The 22,328-nt window shown below is 43.1% G+C and overlaps 2 protein-coding genes across 3 annotated transcripts in view; one reads left to right on the forward strand and one right to left on the reverse strand.

The window, feature by feature from the left end:
- Positions 1-9,677, reverse strand: LOC143301812 (dual specificity protein phosphatase 19-like). 2 transcript variants are annotated; one of them, XM_076616214.1, is made up of 3 exons: positions 9,425-9,677; positions 4,319-4,890; positions 1-3,112 (listed from the first exon to the last, which is right to left on the reverse strand). In XM_076616214.1, exons 2-3 carry the CDS (start codon positions 4,596-4,598, stop codon positions 2,709-2,711), a joined length of 684 nt encoding a protein of 227 aa, XP_076472329.1. In that variant the 5' UTR covers positions 4,599-4,890; positions 9,425-9,677; the 3' UTR covers positions 1-2,708. The 2 variants fall into 2 exon arrangements, with proteins under 2 accessions (XP_076472329.1, XP_076472336.1); XM_076616221.1 differs by having other exon boundaries at positions 4,319-4,934.
- Positions 8,116-22,328, forward strand: part of LOC143277517 (F-box/LRR-repeat protein 18-like) — a 22,848-nt gene continuing 8,635 nt past the window's right edge. The window contains 10 exon segments of the mRNA XM_076582388.1: positions 8,116-8,152; positions 11,946-11,979; positions 12,510-12,570; positions 12,572-12,997; positions 14,273-14,530; positions 14,866-15,015; positions 16,535-16,700; positions 18,419-18,567; positions 20,097-20,248; positions 21,483-21,571. Of these exon segments, the coding sequence (XP_076438503.1) occupies positions 8,116-8,152; positions 11,946-11,979; positions 12,510-12,570; positions 12,572-12,997; positions 14,273-14,530; positions 14,866-15,015; positions 16,535-16,700; positions 18,419-18,567; positions 20,097-20,248; positions 21,483-21,571 (1,522 nt within the window).

The raw sequence follows: 22,328 nt of genomic DNA on the forward strand, positions 1-22,328 counted from the left end.
GGGAGAGTGACACTTTATTGACACATATTGACACAGGGAGAGATACTGATTGAGTTATTACAGAAAGACCAGCTGAGTTACACAGGGCCAGTGACACTTTACTGACACACACTGACACAGGGAGAGATACTGATTGAGTTATTACATACAGATCCAGTGACACTTCAGTAACACATACTGACTGTGACACAGGGAGAGACTGAGTTACAGAGGTCCAGTGACACTTTATTGACACACACTGACACAGGGAGAGAGACTGATTGAGTTATACAGATCCAGTGACACTTTAAATGACACACACTGACACAGGCAGAGAGAATGATTGAGTTATATAGGTCCAGTGACACTTTAATGACACAAACTGACACAGGGAGAGATACTGATTCAGTTATTCAGGTCTAATGACACTTAAGTGACACACACTGACACAGGGAAAGAGACTGACTGAGTTATACAGATCCAGTGACACTTTATTGACACACTGACACACAGAGAGTGACTGGCTGAGTTACCCAGGTGACACATTACTGACACACAAAGAGGTGCATGGCACAGTGAGAGATTATCACACACCTCAATCCATCAGTGGATTGTCTACAGACCCACAATGTCATCACACATCAGTGGGTCAAATCACACACCTCAATTCATCAGTGGATTGTCTTCAGACCCACAATGTCAAATAACATGGCAATGGGTCACACCACACACCATCCATCATAGAACTGTCTACAGATCCACAAGTCATCGCGCATCAGTGGGTCACGACACACACCATCCATCAGTGGTTTGTCTACAGACCCACAAGTCATCGCACATCAGTGGGTTACATTGCACACCTCCATCTATCAGTTGATTGTCCACAGACCCACAATGTCACATAACATGGCAATGGGTCACACCACACACCATCCATCAGAAGATTGTCTACAGACCCACAAGTCATCGCACATCAGTGGGTCACAACACACCCCCATCCATCAGTGGATTGTCAACAGCCCAAAAATGTCATCACACAACAATGGGTCACACCACAGACAAAACCATGAAGTGTGTACAGTATGTGCCATTGTCCATCCCATGAAGGATGCACTGAGATGGTTATCAATATACCTGATGTGTTTTCAATATACCTGATGTGGGTATCAATATATTTGATGCAATAGGTCTCCCATGAAAGATGTACTGATGTGGTCACCAAATGGAAATATACCCAATGTGTTTTCAATTTACTTAATGTGGGTATCAATATATCTGATGCAATAGGGCTCCCATGAAGGATGCACTGAGATGGTTATCAATATACCTGATGTGTTTTCTTATTTACCTGATGTGGGCATCAATATATCTGACGCAATAGGGCTTCCATGAAGGATGAACTGATGTGGTTACCAATACACCCGATGTGTTTTCAATATACCTGATTTTGGTGTATCAATACATCTGATAAACTTAAAGCTATTACACTCTGGCATTTTTTGCAGTCAGTGGGATGAGAGATAGATTCTTTCTGAACTCCTCCATATCCATGCTACATCTCACCAGCTCTGGTCCTCTTTTGATACTCTACTTCCCATGATACCTCATGACAGAAAGTTATGAGGCTTTCAGACAAATTTCTTTTTCTTTTCTTTTTTTTTCCAAGCCTTTAGGATGTGGAACAGACTCCTTGACAACTTCTGACACTGACTTTTTCACCTCTTTTAAATCTGGCCTGAAAACATCTCTTTTGTCAGCAATAGGTTTGGTTGCGACTCATCCATGCACAGTTTTCACTCCAGTACAAATGGTACGCTCAACTATGTGTGTATACATGTCTACATATGTGTACACATATAAATGATATATGCATGATGCATGTGAGACTCTGTGTGTCTGTGTGTGTATGCATGTCCATCACTGTGGATGGGAGTAGGGGGTAATATATCTATCATACATATATGCGTTTGGTGCATTTTGATGTGTGTATTGATGTAATGTGTCATATAGAATAATATGCATTTTGTAAAGCACCTGGAACTGTTTTCTGGATAGATTGCTGTACAAGTATCCACTGTTATTATAATCATAATAATAATTATCATAATAATACTGATTACTATTATTTTATCATTATTTTGTGGTTATCAGTGTATCAATATATCCACAAAGTGTGTAACAACATGCTGGGTACTGCAAGAGGGAGTGGGGGAGCAGGAGAGGTGGTGAGGTCAATGAAAAAAAACATGACCTGTGCTACACATGTGAGGGTGCAGGTGGATTGGGGCGGGTGGGGGGGGGGTCAGGGGGGGGGGGTGTCTTCATCACAACTATTAAGTGTGCACAGGTTTGAGGCTCTGTCAGGGATCTTTATAACAACTATGAAAGCACCAGTATAAGGCCCTGTAAGGGGTCTTCATCACAACTATGAAGAGTGCACTGTTCACAGGCTATGTAAACGGTCTCATCACAACTATGAAGTGTGCACATGTGTGAGGCCCTGTAAGGGGTCTTCATCACAACTATGAAGTGTACACAGATATGATGACCATATAAGGGGTCTCCACCACAACTATAGTGTGTGCACAGGTCTGAGGCTCCGTAAAAGGGTTGGGGTTTAGTAAGGGGAAGGTCCCATGATTGTGTGCTGCCCACAGTGTGGAAACGACAGACGATGATGTGAAGAGCAAAGAGATACCCCCCATTACAAAAAAAAAAAAAAAAAGGCCTCAACTGGAGACGTTTCTCAAGCTGTCCTCATAGTTCTTGAGCTGGATCATGAAGCCCGAGTTGGGGAAGGAGGAGGAGCGTTTGGAGCGCAGGTAGGTGAAGGCATCATTCAGGGACATGCCCTGCGTCTTCATCAGGTGGGCCAGCACAATGGTGGCCGAGCGGGACACCCCAGCGTTGCAGTGCACCAGGACGCACCCCTGCTCCTTCAGGGCCCCCTCAATGAAGTCCAAGGCCTGGGGAAAGGCCTTGGAGATGGGGAAGTCAGGCAGGTCACGCAGGTCCAGGCTGAGGTAGGTGAACCTATCCGGGAAGAGGTTGGCCACGTGGGAGGCCACGTTGAGGATGTGGGTCACCTTGTGCCTCTCCAGGACCTCCAGGTTGTGGGCCACATCCTGAGAACCTGACACACCCATTGACAGGTACACAAGAGACTCACCCATGACAAGCACACAAGAGATTCACCCATGACAGGTATACAAGAGACTCACCCATGACAGGTACACATCACCCATAACAGGTACATAAGAGACTCACCATGACAAGTACACATCACCCAAGATTGGTATGCAAGACTCACCCCATGACAGGTACACAAGACAAATTATGGGCAGACAAGACTCATCCTTGACAGGTACTCAAGACTCACCCATAGCAGGTACTCACAACCCATGACAGGAACACAAGAGGCTCACCTATGACAAGTACACAAGACCCATGACAGGTACACAAGACTCATCTAGATGACAGGTACACAAGTGACTCATTCATGACAGGCACACAAGAGACTCACCAAGTACACATTGCCCATGACAGGCACACATCACCCATGACAGGTTCACAAGACTCACCAATGACATGTTAACATCACCCATGACAGGTACACAAGAGACTCATCCATGACAGGTACACATCACCCATGAAAGGTACACAAGAGACTCATCCATGACAGGTACACATCACCCATGAAAGGTACACAAGCGACACATCACCCATGAAAGGTACACAAGAGACTCATCCATGACAGGTACACATCACCCATGAAAGGTACACAAGCGACTCATCCATGACAGGTACACATCACCCAAGAAAGGAACACAAGAGACTCATCCATGACAGGTAGGCAAGAGACTCACCCATGACAGGTATACATAACCCATGACAGATACACAAGAGACTCATCCATGACAGATATATAAGAGACTCATCCATGACAGGAAGACAAGAGTCTTACCCATGACAGGTAGACAAGAGTCTTACCCATGACAGGTAGACAAGAGACTCACCCATGACAGGTACATTCACCCATGACAGGCACACATCACCAATGACAGGTAGACAAGAGACTCACCTATGACAGGTACATTCACTCATGACAGGCATACATCACCCATGACAGGCACAATCACCCATGACATGCACACCTCACCAATGACAGGCACACATCACCCATGACAGGTAGACAAGAGACTCACCCATGACAGGCACACATCACCAATGACAGGCAGACGTGAGACTCACCCATGACAGGTACATTCACTCATGACAGGCAGACAGACTCACCCATGATAGGCACCCCTCACCCATGACAGGTAGACAAGAGACTCACCAATGATCAGCCCGGGCAGTACGTGCCCCACCTGCAGGTCCTCCACGTCAGTGCTGCAGAAGCCCAGGTTGCCGAAGCTGATGGACTTTGTGATGGTGTGCCCCTCCTCGTCCTTCCCCTCCACCACCTGCCGCCCATCAGGGTGAGTGACCACCGTGTCCGTTCTGCGCAGGGACCCCCGGTCAAACCTGGCCAGCTGGGCCAGATCCAGAGGAGGGGGACATCGGTCCTGGTAGTGGGGGTGGCTGGGGGGTTCTCGTCCTGAGTCTTTTTCCTCCATTGCCACCTTTACTGCTTTAATTAATAACCTGACACGCCCACACTTCAGATGGTGCTATCTTCTGATGGTGCTGTCGCCTGACTTCAGATGGTGCTGACGCCTCACTAGCGCCTGGACTTCAGATAGTGCTTGCTAGCTCAACTTCACGATTTGTTTTCCATGGGTATCAAAACCGCTTGCCACTGCACTTCACTTCAGTCGGTGGTGACGTCGTTTTGTCAGCCGGGATTGATGAGGCTTCACTCTTTTGGTGTCAGACACAGTTGAGGATCACTACATCATCTGTTCAGATCTGTCAGTGTAAAAACAAAGGACTGATGTGTCATCTGCCCAGATCTGTCAGAGTAAAAAACAACTTCTGTGTCATCTGTCAAGATCTGTTGGTGTAAAAACAAAGGTCTGCTATGTCGTTTGTCAAGATCTGTCAGACAAAGAAATATTGTCAAAGTGTTTATTAGATTCATCCTACAGACTTATGATTATGTTTTTCATGATCAATGACAAAGAACTCTCTTTGCATTGGAATGCTAAATGTGCTTGACCTAAGAAACAAAAAATAAATAAATAAATAAATTAAGTAAAACCAGTATTTTACTATTTATCGTCATTACAGATCATAATCTAGATATCGCATGCTAACAGCAAGAAACACACATCACAGTTGATTAAATACATGAAGTTGGGAGAGAACAGCTATGAAAAGTTTTACAAGGATGAGGAACAAATAGAAGTGAATTATTAAAGTTTATAAATAACAAGAAACAGATCATTGCCCAACACAAGCAACAGACAGAATACTATAATTAAGGTAATGCTAGATAGGTTGTTGAAGATGACTGGTATCATCTGCAAAATCAGCCATGATCTGAGGTTGTTGAAGATGACTGGTATCATCTGCAAAATCAGCCATAATCTGAGCGTTTCCTTTTCTCAAATGAGTTTGATTATATTCTACAATGATTCTTATTTCATTACTTATGTCTTGTTGATTTTTTGGTTTTGAAGCGAGACTGTCAGTTTTTCGACTTGAACTGCAGATGCACTTCAATCCAGTTTTGATTTGTTACATATAATGCCATAAGATGATGTGTCATGAATAATGCTATATTTGGTTAAAATTCTAATGTTTCAAATTTCTACAATAGTGTCTTAGAACTTTTTTTAATTTTAATTAATGACATTCATGACATCAGTAATTTTTTTTTTGGTATTAACAATATACTATCACACCTGTTACTGTGACATGTTTTCCACTGGTTTCACTTTCAGTCTCTCTATATGATATGTATCTCACATGCAATGCAATGAAACAATGACAATGAAAAAAAGAATTTCCCACTGATATCATTCAGATATATTTTTTGTGGGAAGGTGTACAGCGGCATAAAAAAAAGTATGAATCCATTGTGACCTTTGCTATGACATTCTTAGAATTTCTCAGATTATTTTTATTCTGATTATGATTCAACATAGATTATACATAATCTACCTTGACCTGTCATTCATATATAAATTCATGAAATTTTATTCTTGTAAAACTTTGCATTTGTATAGGTAGGTCTTTCCAAATTATTTAAGCACTGTTATGAAACAATGCATTCAAATTTCAATGTATATTAAGTTCTTCAACTTCTGGGTAATCAACTTGAAATGCAATGATTCTCAGTAAAAAGAAGGAACCATTTCCCAACAACTTACAAGACCTGGACTAACAACGCAGACACTGACAAATTGTTTGACAAAAGCTTGACATACAATGGAACAAACAAAAAATATTGTATGTGGTGTTGAATTTGCTGTTATTGGCTTTTGATTTTGGATATATGCTACTTTTTTCTCACAAGTAACACCATGACATCATTGACATCAGACATGTCATACATAATGCCATGACAAGTTATCATTAAAACTGCAGGGCTATAAAACATGTAGTAAACTGGGCTCATCATAAGATCCAAAGTTACACATACAATAAAGATATTTCAAGTTTATAATCTATGCCTCTTAGAAGTTTTACTGCCTCAAAAAATGTCAATACTGGAGTCTTATGTGTTACTTTGTGACAACATTCAAAGGCTGATTTTGTGCAGATAACAAGGTTTGTTCTTGGATTTTTGTACTGTACCAAACTCACTTCTGTCATGCTGGTATTTCCATATTGATATTTCCATATTTCCAGAGGCCTCCATTTACTGTCCCTATAAAATTATATGTGCAATAATGTCACACTGTAATGGGTCAGACACAACCTGCCCCCTTACAAGTATACCCTATCTATAGTATATTGTAGAAAATCAGACCATTGCATTGATTTTTAATTTACCTTGTCAAATATTAGAGGCATTTGGCTCTTAAAAAAGTTAAGTTAAAAGTATAACAGTAGCTTTTTTATTTTTCACAAAATTCCAGTACATCAGTCACGAGTTTCGGAGAACAACTCATGAAAAACTATACAAATTTACACACAAGAAACTCCACTGAGGTTGCTACATTTCAAACTCATACACAACTGACTATGGCATATCTATCCAATGAATATCATGTTCCAAAAAATGGGTGTCACAAGTGCTAACAAATGATACTGGTGCAAAGAAATCAGCTACACTGAACAAGTTTGCTATACTGTATACATACAGTCCCAAACTTACCACAGCCTGGAAAAATGAAAAACTATGACATTTGGATTCCAATGAATGAAAAGGTCGCATTTTTTAGTACAGCTAGAAGTAAAATGGAAGTACTATCACTAACACTGTGTTAGAAAAGAAAGCAAGTATTGAAGTAAACATTACCTGTTTCGGTATTTGGTTAGTATGCTGTCTAACTCCAAATTTAAATGTGGCAAATGTTAAAGTCTTGAACATATATCTGATATAAAGAACCTTTCTTTCTCTCAGAAATTTGAACATAAAATGAGTACAACATCAGAGAGAGAGAGAGAGAGAGAGAGAGAGAGAGAGAGAGAGAGATTAGATACATAGATCTAGATTGATACATGTATAGATCTAGACAGATACTGGTAGATAGGCAGATAGATAAATAGAGAGAGAGAGAGAGACAGAACTATCTATAGACAAGACAGACAGATAGATATACCATAACATATTATTCTCTACATATAATAGGAAGATGCACATGCTTTTTTTTAACTTCACAAGACTGAATAATTCATACAATGATACACTATACACCATCAGGAATGACAAGAGGCAGGGAACCGGAAGAAAGAATACAATAGACTTTGAGATAATCATAATGCACAGTTCCCACAGGGTGGTGAGTGCATCAGTGAAGAGGTGACACAAAGAAAACACCAATCTACTCTGAAGAAACAGAAGGTATGAAGATGTGACATGAAGAAAACACCTGTCTTCTCTGAAAAAACAGAGAAGGTATGATGAGGTGACAAGAAGAAAACAACTGTCTAACTTGAACTTGAAGAAGCAGAAGGTATGAAGATGTGACATGAAGAAAACACCTGTCTACCCTGAAGAAACAGAAGGTATGAAGATGTGACATGAAGAAAACACCTGTCTACCCTGAAGAAACAGAAGGTATGAAGATGTGACGTGAAGAAAACACCTGTCTACCCTGAAGAAACAGAAGGCGTGAAGAGGTGACATGAACCGATGATGAAAGCACTAGTCTACCCTGAAGAAACAGAAGGTATGAAGAGGTGACATAAAGAAAACACCACTCTACCCTGAAGAAACAGAGTATGAAGGGGTGACATGAAGAAAACACCTGTCAACTGCAAAAACAGAAGGTATAAAGAGGTGACATGGTGAATCTAACACCAGTCTACCCTGAAGATACAGAAGGTATGAACTATGAAGAGGTGACATAAAGAAAACACCTGTCTACCCTGAAGAAACAGAAGGTATGAAGATGTCACATGAGGAAAACCGACCTCATAACTATCAACCAGCTGACCATGGTACCATCAACCCGCTGACCACAGTACCATCAACTGACAAAAGCACCAACCAAATGATGTCCATGGAAAGGCAAACATCAACAGGTCGGAAGAAGGCTACATAAAAAAGAAAAGCAAAATGAGCCGATAAAAAAGAAAAGCAGATTAGATCAAAAGCAGAAAGAACTTAAGATGTGATAGACTGATACAAACTAATGAACCAACCAGCCAGCAACCAGTCACTCAACTGATGGGAATCCATATTCAATCATAAATAACAGAAACACCACCAAAAAAACAAAAAAAAAGCACCAAAACAACATCAACAGTCCAGTTCATCTTCACCTTGATGAGCACAGCAAATCTGAAAAGTCTAGTTCCCTCTTTAGTTTAATTCAATTAAAAATAAAAGAAATAAAAAGCATCAAGGTATGTTCAACAGACTGCACAAACTGTTGTCTTTGGTGAACTGTTACCAGGAAGAATGGCTAACACTTATCGTCATGAAATATTGGCATGAAAAACTACATAAGTCTGAACAGTTTTAAAAGTATTTCATTATTTTAAAAAATGCAGTTCTTTTCTTCATGCCTATGCCCTTGTGTGCCTTATGTGCCTGCCTGTCTTTTCATTGGTATTGTCACTGGCACTGTGGCAGTCTTCACTACAATGACACTTATCTGGAAGCGAGCGATGTGTTGTGTGACTTCTCCTCTGAATAAGAGAGAGAGGGAGAGAGAGAGAGATGGGAGAGAAAGGGGATGGGGATCCGAGAATACAACGCCAACGCGTTGTTGGGTAAAGGAATGATAAAAATACCCAGCATCGGTCGCGACAGAATCGTTGATGTGGGTCGTGTAAATGGAAGAAGAAGAGAAAGATTTCATCGATTGAGACATGACATACTTACACAGTTACAGACTGAGTGACATAGTGACACTCGCACTGTCACAGTACTGATCGCTGCTGGATGATTTTGATGCATGCACTGCTGAAAACCATTCAGTCAGTGGCCACACTATAGCCTGTGACTTTCATGCACCATACACAGATAGAAGGGAAAAAAACTACTATAACGTGATGCCACTGATTAGTCTTCGCAATTACCGAAACACAACATTACGTGTGTGTTTTTTTACGTCCAGCACAGCCAAACACAGCCATTTCAAGGAAAAGTAGTGCACAAAAACATGGGAGAGTAGATGCCCTTTATTTGCAGAGCTCACTTCCTTCCGAATGGGGACAAAATCGCAAGCGCAAGCAGCTTCAGAGATGTCTTGCGATCGCTCAGTCAACCCATTTGATAAACTGTCTGATGACATGCTTTTGAACGTATTTTATAATCTATCGGATTTTGACTTAGCCATTGTTCGTAAGGTCTGCAAGCGTTTCGAGTCCGTCAGCAAAGACAGGGAACTTGTCAGGTTGGTCACGAATGTATGCACACCTGACAGAATGACACTGTGCATCTCTGACAAAAAATTACACTGTGTATCATGGACACAGTGACAACATGCACCACTTACAGGCAGTATTGAGGGCTGGTCTATTGGTCCTACTTTGCCATGACGACAAAACTACTCGTACAGCATAGGGAAATAGGTCAGGCTCGTTGGGGTTTTTTGTTTGTTTTTCACCACCAAGGGAAAGAACAGCACCCCTCCAAGTGAAAGTAACAACAACAACAAAATCAGCATGTTGACTATGGCTACTCAACTTGACGAAGAAGACCGCTGACACAATGACAAAGCGAACACCATTGAGCGATAGACACACTGACACTGCACCACTGACACAATGGCAAAGTGTACACCTCTGACACAATGTCATAGTGTACACTACTAACACAATGAGTCGAATGACTTACAGTGGCACTCGCAATTTGCTTTGGATGATTTAATCATGTTAGTATTCATTCGGACCCATTCTTACTCACTAACCCGTTGGACTCCCATACTTCAGTATTTTGCTGACAGTAAATTCTGATGAGTGATTGCCATCTTTGATCCAGAAGAAAAAGTGTGTCTGTGTCTGTGTCATGTGGTTTGTATATTACTTATTACTGTGCTTACTGACAATTTAAAATCTGGAAATACTGTTGTATGAGACAGCATGTTTTGACTTTTGCACCAAATGATCATTTTTGTTTTCCTTTCTTTTTCTTATTTTTTTTACAAATTGGTAGCTTTATTTGTTAACTCATTCATTTACCAATTCATCCATGTCATTTCATCTTCTTTAACTATGCAATGTACAGAACTGTTCTCTAGATTCCTCCAGATTTGTGGGCCTGTGTCAAAACCTAGGTTTTTAAAAATGGTTTTCCTGTCTTTTCTTCAAGGTTGTCCGTACATTGTTGTTGTTGTTTTTTGTCTTCTCCTCCATTTTCCTCATTCAACAGTTCAGTGGAGAATTGTTATGGCATGGTCATTAGATCTTTATGTGGCCATACCAGCATAGTTTAATATGTTTACTGATGTCAGTTAATCTTCATTTGGTCCAATTTGCTGTGTGATGGTTCAGCACATTTGTTCACTGGTGATATGATTAGTGTGTCTGATGTTTTGTATCTTGGGATTACTCCTCAATTCCATGGTTTGGATTCTTCAAAGGTTCCAAATCGGATGTTTTGGTCCATGTCTCACATGTATTAATGTAGGAAGAAGGAATATACCAGTGCACACAGGAGCCTGATCATGTGTTTCATGGAGATGTTGTACTACCATACTGGTTTCAGTCTGAACAGTGCTGAAGTTATCTGTGCAACCCATTTGGAAGTTGAAGGATGGTGTGGTCATTGGTAAACTGAGCCTTTTTTTTTTTTTTTTTTTTACAGGTGTGTCTTTAGCGGAGCGGAGCCCATCTCTCTCCAAATAATTTCTTGTTGGGTTTACTCCTTGCATGTGGCAAATATTACTGGATTTTATGGTTACCAGCAGACCAGGGAGGTCAGTTGATGTTGCTGTGTTGACAGAGAGGTCTGTTGATGTGTTGACAGGTGGGTCAGTTGATGTGTTGACAGGGAGGTCAATTGATGTTAATGTGTTGAAAGGGAGGTCAGTGGATGTGTTGACAGGGAGGTCTGTTGATGTTAATGTGTTGAAAGGGAGGTCAGTTGATGTGTTGACAGGGAAGTCCATTGATGTTAATGTTTTGAAAGGGGAGGTCAGTTGATGTGTTGACAGGGAGGTCCGTTGATGTTAATGTATTGAAAGGGAGGTCAGTTGATGTGTTTACAGGGAGATCAGTTGATGTTAATGTGTTGAAAGGGATGTCAGTTGATGTGTTGACAGGGAGGTCAGTTGATGCTGATGTGTTGACAGGGAGATCAGTTCATGTTAATGTGTTGAAAGGGAGGTCAGTTGATGTGTTGACAGGGAGATCAGTTGATGTTAATGTGTTGAAAGGGTTGTCAGTTGATGTGTTGACAGGGAGGTCAGTTGATGCTGATGTGTTGACAGGGAGGTCAGTTGATGTGTTGACAGAGTGGTCTGTTGATGTGTTCAGAGGGCAGTCTGTTTATGTGTTGACAGGGCAATTTGTTGATGTGTTGATAGGGAGGTCAGTTGATATTGATGTGTTGATAGGGAGGTCAGTTGATGTTGTTGTGTTGAAACGGAGGTCCATTGATGTGTTGACAGGGAGGTCAGTTGATGTTTTGAAAGGGAGGTCAGTTGATGTGTTGACAGGCAGATCAGTTGATGTGTTGACAGGGAGGTGTGTTGACAGGGAGGTCAGTTGATGTGTTGAACGGGAGGTCAGTTGATGTTGATGTGTTGACAGGGAGGTATGTTGATGTGTTGACAGTGAGGTCATTTGGTGTTGATGTGTTGACATTGAGGTCAGTTGGTGTTGGTATTGTTGTGTTGACAGTGAGGTCAGTAGATGTTAATTTTGTTAACAGGGAGGTCAGTTAATGTTGATGTTTTTGACAGGGAGGTCAGTTGACATTGATTTGTTCACAGGGAAGTCATCTGATGTTGCTGTGTTGACAGGGAGGTCAATTTCTGCAGCTGCTATGCAGTGTCCAGCACCATGCTGGTCACCTACCTGCGACCAGGTCACCCAGTACGTGGAGGTGCTCAACCTCAACCACTGCTACTGGCTGTCCGCCAGCTGCTGTGACACCATCGTCCGCTGCTGCCACCTGGTCAGCCTTCACCTGCTGCACCTCAAGATCAGCATGCCACGCCTCGTCAGCATGTTGGCACACCTCAAGCACCTACAGCACCTCTCGGTGACATTGCATAATGTGCGGGAGTTCCAGAGCCTGCTGGACGGGAACCCAAAGGCCCAGGGCACCATGCAGGGCATGAAGGTGCTGACGGTGCAGGTCAAGACCCGCCCAGTGCATGCAGAGAGGATGACCATGCAGTTCCTGGCGGTCACCAGTTTCTTTGAGTACTGCTCCTCGCTCGAAGAGTTCCACGTCCAGGGCTCTGTCTGCTCCAAAGGCATTCCTCCCTATGTCGTCAATCCTCAGGTACAAAAATGCCAGTCCTCAGGTAAACAAACTTGTCTGCTGAGCCATTTCTCGTGCGCAACAGCAGAGTGGTTACAACTTACAGCGTTTAACTTTCAATCTGAGGATCTTGGGTTTGAATCTCGGTAACAGCGCCTGGTGGGTAAAGGGATGAGATGTTTCTGATCTCCCAGGTCAGCATAGGTGCTGACCTGCTTGTGCCTGAACCCAATTCATGTGTATACTCACACAGAATATCAAATACGCACATGAAAGATCCTGTAATCCTTGTCAGCGTTCGGTAGGTTATGGAAACAAGAACATACCCAGCATGCACATCCCCAAAAACGGAGAATGGCTGCGTACGTGGCAGGGTAAATAAACACAATGGTCATACACATAAAATGTTACATGTCTGTCTGAGTTTGTATGCATGCATGCCTGAAATCTGATTGAATGACACAGGAAACAAATGATGATCGCCGAATGGCGGCCGGCCGTCAGCTCTGACCAGGTAGGCAGCCTGTTGTGCAAATGACCCCTAGTTTGTAAAGCGCTTAGAGCTTGGTCTGCGGCCAAGGATAGGTGCTATGTAAGTATCCATATTCATTCATTCATTCATTCATCCATTCATTCATGTCATCAATCCTCAGGTGTAAATGTCAGTCCTCAGGTAAATGAACTGTCTGCTCCAAGGTCACTTCTCTTTATGTCATCAATCCTCAGATAAATCTGTCAATCCTCAGATAAAACTGTCAGTCGTCAGGAATATTTGCTCCATCGGCTCCAGAGGCATACATTCCTCCTTGTCTTATCAAACCTCAGGTTAAAAATATTTGTCCTTGGGTAATGGAGCTCTGTCTGCTCCAAAGCTATTCCTCTTTAAGTCATCAATCCTCAGGTAAAAATGTCAATCTGCAATGTGTATGCGTGTGTGTGCATGTGTGTGTGTGTGTGTTTTAGATGTTGTATGATAGAAATGCTCTGTGTGTGTGCACTTGTGCACGCGGTGTGTGCTCGTGCGTGTGTGTGTGTGTGTTCGTGTGTGCGTGCGTGTGTGTCTGAGTGTGTGCAGTAGTGCCATATGATAGAAATACTCTATGCCTGTCTATGCATTTGTGTGTGTGTGTGTGTGTTTCAGATCCCTCATGACATTTATGCACTGTGTTTTTATGTGTTAGTGTGTGTGTTTGCCTGTATTTTTGTGTGTGTGTGTGCATTTGGCAGTATGTGTGTGTGTGTGTGCCTCCAATGCTCTGTCTCAGAGTGTGTGTGTCTGTCTTTCTGTATCTGTAGATCAGGCAGCTTCAAAATCTGAAGAACATCCACACGATGACAGTCACCGATGCCATCGACCCGTTTGCCCGCATGTTTTTCTTTGGGGCTCTGCTGGAGATGTGTAAACTGCCAGAGCTGCGATTCCGGACTCTACTGCAGCCACTGGTTGTGAACGAACACTTGGCTCGGAAAGACAGCTTCACATCCTGCATTCACCGCATTGAACAGCTGCAACATCTGGATATCTCTCAGACCAATGATGCCATCCCCAATCAGGTCATTGCCTCTCTCTGTGTTTATGTCCCTGTCTCTGTCTGTTCTTATCTCTCAGTTCCTACCTCTCTATATGTCACTCTATATCTGTCTGTCTGTCCCTGTGTCTGTCTGTCTCTGCTTGTCTCTCTGTCTGCCAATCCCTGTCTTTGTCCGCATTGAACAACTGCAAAAACTGGACATCTCTCAGACCAGCAACACTTTTCCCAACAAGGTCTTTCTCTGTCTTTCAGTCTCTTGTCTAGGTCAGTCAGTCTGTCTGTCTGTCCTTCATGTCTGTCTGTCCCTTCCGGTCTGTCAGTTCAGTGCTGTGATGACAGGTGTGTATTGATTGGCAGGTGTACCAGTTAGAAAGAGCCAGACAGCTGCGCTACCTGAACGTCGCGGACAACACCTTGATCGATAGTCACAGTCTTCAGGTGTTGGCGGACAGTTGTCCTCACCTGGCCAGTATTAATCTGAGGGACTGCCACCACCTCTACCTCAAGGTACCGTAGTTCCCTGCACCCCCAAAACATCCTCCCTTCTCCCCCGGTTTCTTATTCTGTGTCTCCTTCAGAGAGACAATACCATATCTACTTCATAATAACAACCCCACCATCTCACCATACCCTTCAGAGGGATGTCACCGTGCCTGCTTCATGATAGGTACCCCTTTACCCACCTCTACCCTTCAGAGAGACATCACCATACCTGCTTCATGATAGCTACCATCTACCCATCTCCCTTTGTACCCTTCAGAGAGACGTCATCATATTTATTTCATGATGGCTACCCCTCCACCCGTCTCTCTGTACCCTTCAGAGAGACGTCATCATATTTATTTCATGATGGCTACCCCTCCACCCGTCTCTCTGTACCCTTCAGAGAGACATCACCATATCTACTTCATGATAGCTACCATCTACTCATCTCCCTTTGTACCCTTCAGAGAGATGTCATCATATTTATTTCATGATGGCTACCCCTCCACCCGTCTCTCTATACCCTTCAGAGAGACATCTCCATATCTACTTCATGACAGCTACCATCTACTCATCTCCCTTTGTACCATTCAGAGAGACGTCATCATATTTATTTCATGATGGCTACCCCTCCACCCGTCTCTCTATACCCTTCAGAGAGACATCTCCATATCTACTTCATGATAGCTACTCCTCTACCCATCTCCCTTTGTACCCTTCAGAGAGACGTCACCATATTTATTTCATGATAGCTACCCCTCCACCCGTCTCTCTGTACCCTTCAGAGAGACATCACCATATCTACTTCATGATAGCTACCATCTACCCATCTCCCTTTGTACCCTTCAGAGAGACGTCACCAAATCCACTTCACAATAGCTACCCCTTTGCCCATCTCCATACCCTTCAGAGAGACATCATCAAATCTACTTCACGATAGCTACCCATCTCTCTTTGTACCTTTCAAAGAGATGTTATCATATCTACTTCATAATAGCTACTCCTCTATAGCTACCCCTCTACCCATCTCTCTGTGCCCTTCAGAGAGACGTCATCATGTCTTTTTCATGATAGCTAATCCCCTATACTCTTCTTAGAAACCCCTAGTACACCACCCTGCCATCTCTGTCTTTAGACTCATCTGAGAACTCCACCCTGCTAACGCTCTTTGTACTCATCTGAGATATCCCAGAACTGTACCTGTGTATTGCAGACAACAGGTGCGATACATTTATGTAAGTGTACCTGTGTGTTGCAGACTGGTTAAAAAGGCCTGCAGCAGGTAGATCTGTATAACTGTGTGTTGCAGACAGGTCAGAGGCCTGTAACAGGTAGATTTGTATTTAATATTAACTGTGTGTTGCAGACACGTGAGAAAGGCCTGCAACAGGTAGATTTGTATTTAATTTTACCTGTGTGCTGCAGACAGGTGAGAAAGGCCTGCAACAGGTAGATTTGTTTTTAACTTTACCTGTGTGTTGCAGACAGGTGAGAGAGGCCTGCAACAGGTAGATTTGTATTTAACTTTACCTGTGTGTTGCAGACAGGTAAGAGAAGCAAGCAGCAGGTCGATACGAGTGGACTGCAGTCCCTGGTGGTGAACTGCACAGCACTAAGACACATCAACATCAGCGGTGTTCACATCCACGCCAGAGACCTTAGCCAGACCAGCTTCTCCAGTCTCTGCCATCTGCTGACTCTGAACACACGTAGGTTGTTTCCCCCCCTAAACACACGTATGTTATCTCCCTTTAACACATGTAACTTGTTTCCCCCTTAACACATGTAGGTTGTTTCTTGTTTCCTTCTTAACACAGGCTGGTTGTTTCTCCCTTAATAAGTTGTTTTCCCCTTAACACATGTAGGTCATTTCCCCCTTAACACATAGGTTGTTTCTCCTGCAACACATATAGGTTGTTTCCTGTAACACATTTAGGTTGTTTCCTGTAACACACATAGGTTGTTTCCCGTAACACACGTAGGTTGTTTAACACATGTAGGTGGTTCAACACACCTTAACACACATGGGTTGTTTCTCCCTTAACACGTGTAGGTCATATCCTCCTTAACACAAGTAGGTTGTTTCCCCCCTTTACACACATTGGCCATTTCCCCCTTAACATGTGTAGGTCGTATCCTTAACATAGGTGGGTTGTTTCCGCCTTAACACACATTGGCCATTTCCTCCTTATGTTGTTTCCCGCTTAACACTCATAGGCCATTTCCCCCTTATGTTGTTTCCGCCTTAACACGCATTGGCCATTTCCTCCTTACGTTGTTTCCCCCTTAACATGCATTGACCATTTCCCCCTTAATACGCATTGGCCACTTACCCCCTTAGCACATGTCGATCATAGCCACTTCAACACATGTTGGTCATTTCTCCCTTAGCACAGTTAGGTCATTAATTTCCCCCTTAATATATGTAAGTCGTTTCCCTCTTAACATGTTGTTCATGTTAAAATCACTTAAGTGAACAGACGTTAAATTAGTGACCAGCCACCTAGATCATTCCCCCCTTATAACACATCGGTTGTCTCTCCTCAATATGTGCAAGGCATTGCCCTCCAACATGCATTGGTTGGTTCCTCTTAACACACATAGGCTGTTTCTCCTTAACACATGTATGTCATTTCCCCTCAACACACAAAGGTTATTCCCCTGAAACACACATACGCCATTTCCCCTTAACACACATATATCGTTTCCCCTTAGCACATGAAGGTCATTTCTCCATAACTCATATAGGTCATTTTTCCTTTACACACAACAGTCCTTTCCTCTTCATACACGCGTTGGTCATTTCATTTTTAAGACATGTGGGTTGTTTCCACTTACCACACGTAGGTCGTTTCTCAACACACATTGGTTGTTTCCCCCTGGCATAACACACATAGGTTATTCCTCTTTAGCACACTTAGGTTGTTTTCCTAAAACACACATAGGTCTTTCCCTTTAACACACATAGTAATGATAGTTATTCCCCCTAACATATGAGGTAATTTTCTCTCAACTCATGGGATCATTCCCCCTTTACATTCGCAGGTGATTTCCCCTTGACACACATGGGTCATTTCCCCTTGACCCATGCATTTGTTTACCCATTAACATACGGAGGTCATTTCCTGATTAATGCAGGAATGTCCTTTCCGCCTTAATACATAGAGTTTATTTCCCCTGCTATAAGTGTGATGAGGAGTGGTGGTGTCAACAGAATAACAAAATCACTTGTCAGTGTGTGATGAACAGCGGTGTTGTCAGCAGAATGGCAAAGCGTGTCCCTGTCAATATGTCTAATGAAGAGTGGTGTTGTCAACAGGATAGCAAAGTGAGTCGTTTATCAAAATGTGATGATCAGTGGTGTTGTCAGCAGGATGACAAAGTGAGTCATTTATCAAAATGTGATGATCGGTGGTGTTGTCAACAGAATGGGAAAGTGTGTCCCTGTCTCCGTGCTGCCTGTGTCCACGATCCAGAGAGGGCCACACGGAGAACACACGGAAGCGCGTTCTGCCGATACACAACACCTCTGCTCTCTCCAAACGGCCTCGCTACGGTGTTCAGACCCCGAACCTGGTGAGTACTGCAGCTTCAGCACTGTCTGGACACTCCGTACACTCTGTTGGTGGACGGTGTACTGACTGCTGTCAATATACGCCACTTGACACTGGCTATCAATGGACACCACTTTACACTGGCTATCAATGGACACCACTTTACGCTGGCTATCAGTGGACACCGCTTTACACTGCTGTCAGTGGACAGCTTTATACTTTTGTCAGTGGACACCACTTCACACTGCTGTGAAGGGACAACCCTATACTGCTGTTGACAGACACTGCTTTACAGAGGCTGTCAGTGGAAACCACTTACACTGGCTGTCAGTGGACACCACTTTACACTGCTGTCAGTGGACATAACTTGACACAGCTTTCAATGGGTGTAATTTTACACTGGCTGTCAATGGACGCCACTTTACACTGGCTGTCAGTGGATACCACTTTACACTTCTGTTAACAGATACCACTTAACACTGGCTGTCAGTGGACACCAGTTTACGCTGGCCATCAATGGACATAACTTAACGCTGCTGTCAGTTGACATAATACTAGCTGTAAATGGACACCACTTGACACTGTCAGTGCACATCTTTTCACACTGCTGTCAATGAACACCACTTTACACTGTGCATCGAGTGTGCATTAGTGTGCATCGATTTACACTGCTGTAGATGGACACCACTTTACACTGGCTTTCGGTGCGCATCATTTTACACTGGCTGTCAGTGGACACCACTTTACACTTCTGTTAATGAACACCACTTTACACTTCTATTAATGGACCACTTTACGTTGGCCATCAGTGCACACCACTTTACACTGCTGTCAAGGAATACCACTTTACACTGGCTGTAAATGGACACCACTTTACACTGTCAGTGCACATCTTTTCACATTGCTGTCAGTGCACACCACTTTACACTGCTTTCAGTGCACACCGCTTTACACTGGCTGTCAGTGGACACCACTTCACACTGCTGTCAGTGTCAGTGGATACCACTTTACACTGCTGTCAGTGGACACCACTTTACACTGCTGTCAGTGTCAGTGGATACCACTTTACACCGCTGTCAGTGGACACCACTTTACACTGCTGTCAGTGTCAGTGGACACTACTTTACACTGCTGTCAGTGGACACCACTTTACACTACTGTCAGTGGACACCACTTCACACTACTGTTAGTGGACACCACTTCACACTGCTGTCAGTGGACACTACCTTACACTTTTCTCAATGGACACCACTTAACACTGACTCACTGTTTGGACATCATTTGAAATTGTTTGCCTGTTAAATTCTGTCACTGTTTGTTGAATTCTGTCATTGTTGAATCCTGTCGATGTCTGACTGTTCAGCTCTCTCACTGTATGACTGTTGTTACTGTTGAACACTGTGGCTGTGTGACTGATGAATTCTGTAGCTATGTGAGTGGTGAATTCTTTCACTATGTGACTTTTAAACTTTGTCACTGTGTGGCTGTTGAATTCTGTGGCTGTGTGACTGTTGAAATCTGTGCCTTTCAATGTGAGTGTGATGGCTGCAGGATGTGGGGGAAGAGGAGGAGCTGAGTTCAGAGCTTGGGAAACTGGTGGCAAGCTGTCCTCAGGTGCAGCACTTTGAACTCATTGGAGCCGGCTTTCGATCCTCATTCAGCAAGCGCTACAAACCTGAGGACATGCGCCACTTTGTGCCCTGGTGAGCCACCATTGGCCCAGCCCCCAATCTGTTGGCTTGCTAATTGCCGCCTCCCTTAGTGTTCGTCAAGGAATGGTGGGCGTTTTTAAGTTACGTGTGTGTGAACTCCCAGTGTGTGTGTTTGTGAATGCGTGGTGGGTGCTGTTAAGTTATATCTGTGCAAGCTCCCAGTGTGTGTATGTGTTTGTGAATGAATGGCGGGTGCTGTTAAGATATATCTGTGCATACTCTCAGTGTGTTTGTGAATAAGCGGCGTGTGCTGTTAAGTTATATCTGTGCAAACTCCCAGTGTGTGTGTGTTTGTGAATAAGTGGTGTGTGCTGTTAAGTTATATCTGTGTATACTTACAGTGTGTGTATGTTTGTGAATGGGTGGTGGGTGCTGTTAAGTTATATCTGTGCAAACTCCCAGTGTGTGTGTTTGTGAATGAGTGGTGGGTGCTGTTAAGTTATATCTGTGCAAACTCCCAGTGTGTGTGTTTGTGAATGTGTGGCGGGTGCTGTTAAGTTATATCTGTGCATACTCCCACTGTGTTTGTGAATAAGTGGTGTGTGCTGTTAAGTTATATCTTTGCATACACCCAGTGTGTGTATGTTTGTGAATGAGTGGTGGGTGCTGTTAAGTTATATCTGTGCAAGCTCCCAGTGTGTTTGTGAATAAGTGGTGTGTGCTCTTAAGTTATATCTTTGCATACACCCAGTGTGTGTGTGTTTGTGAATGAGTGGTGGGTGATGTTAAGTTATATCTGTGCAAGCTCCCAGTGTGTGTATGTTTGTGAATGAGTGGTGAGTGCTGTTAAGTTATATGTGTGCAAACTCTCAGTGTGTTTGTGAATGAGTGGTGGGTGCTGTTAAGTTATATCTGTGCAAACTCCCAGTGTGTTTGTGAGTGAGTGGCGGGAGCTGATAAGTTATATCTGTGTATACTCCCAGTGTGTGTGTTTGAGAATGAGTGGTGGGTGCTGTTTTAGCTGTGCAAATTCCCACTTTGTCTGTGAACGAGTGGTGGGCGCTGCAAAGTTATATCCATGCAAACTCAACAGTGTTGATTTCAATGGTGTTTCAAGGTATAACTGGCACTGTGTGTGTTGATGTTAATGGATTGTTGAGGTATAAATCATACCATGTGTGGTGTTTTGATGAATAACTCACATCATGTGTGTTGATATCAATGGTGCATTTAGGTATAATTCACTCTATGATGTGTGTCCTCACCAGTGTTGATTTATTGTCAGTGCTGCAGCCAGCAGCGTGGGGGAGGATGACATTCTGTGTATACGGCGCTGGAAACACTTGGAATACCTTCAGCTGTCAGGTGTTCCAGGTAAGAGATGTATACAGCGCTTGAATCAGAATATCTTCATCTCTCAGGTGTTCCAGGTAAAAGTTGTATAAGGCGCTGTAATCAGAAGGCCTTCAGCTGTCAGGTGTTCCAGGTAAGAGATGTATATGGTGCTGTAATCAGAATACCTTCATCTGACAGGTGTTCCAGTTAAGAGATGTATACAGTGCTGGAAACACTTCAAATACCTGCAGCTGTCAGGTGTTCCAGATAAGAGATGATGTATACGACACTTAAAACTTAGGTCCCGTGTGCAGCATGTTGTATTGTATTGTATTGTATTTATCTTTTTGTCACATTTCTTTGTGTGAAATTCAGGCTGCTCTCCCCAGGGAGAGCACATCACAACACTAGAGCCCTTTCCACACATAAAAGAACCCACAGCAGTCAAAGAGTTGTCCCTGGCAACATTCTGTAGGAAAATCCACTCTGATAGTGCAACACATACACTTGCAGACAGAAAAATACAATGATAGTAAAACAAATACACTTAAAGACAGAAAACAGAATAAGAATAGTAAAACAAACTCACTTAAAGACAGAAAACAGAGCAAAAATAATAAAGCAAATGCTTTTGCAGACAGAAAAAAGACCCCCCACCCCCACCCCCACCTCCTCCATCCACACATAAAGAGTGTTGCTGCGCTGTAGGGATGCTCTCCCTAGGGAGAGCAGCCTGAATTTCTCACAGAGAGAAATCTGTTGCGACAAAAAGTAATTAAACACAACACAGTGCAAT

The sequence above is a fragment of the Babylonia areolata genome, chromosome 2 (genome assembly GCF_041734735.1).
Source record: "Babylonia areolata isolate BAREFJ2019XMU chromosome 2, ASM4173473v1, whole genome shotgun sequence".
NCBI lineage: Eukaryota > Metazoa > Mollusca > Gastropoda > Neogastropoda > Buccinidae > Babylonia > Babylonia areolata.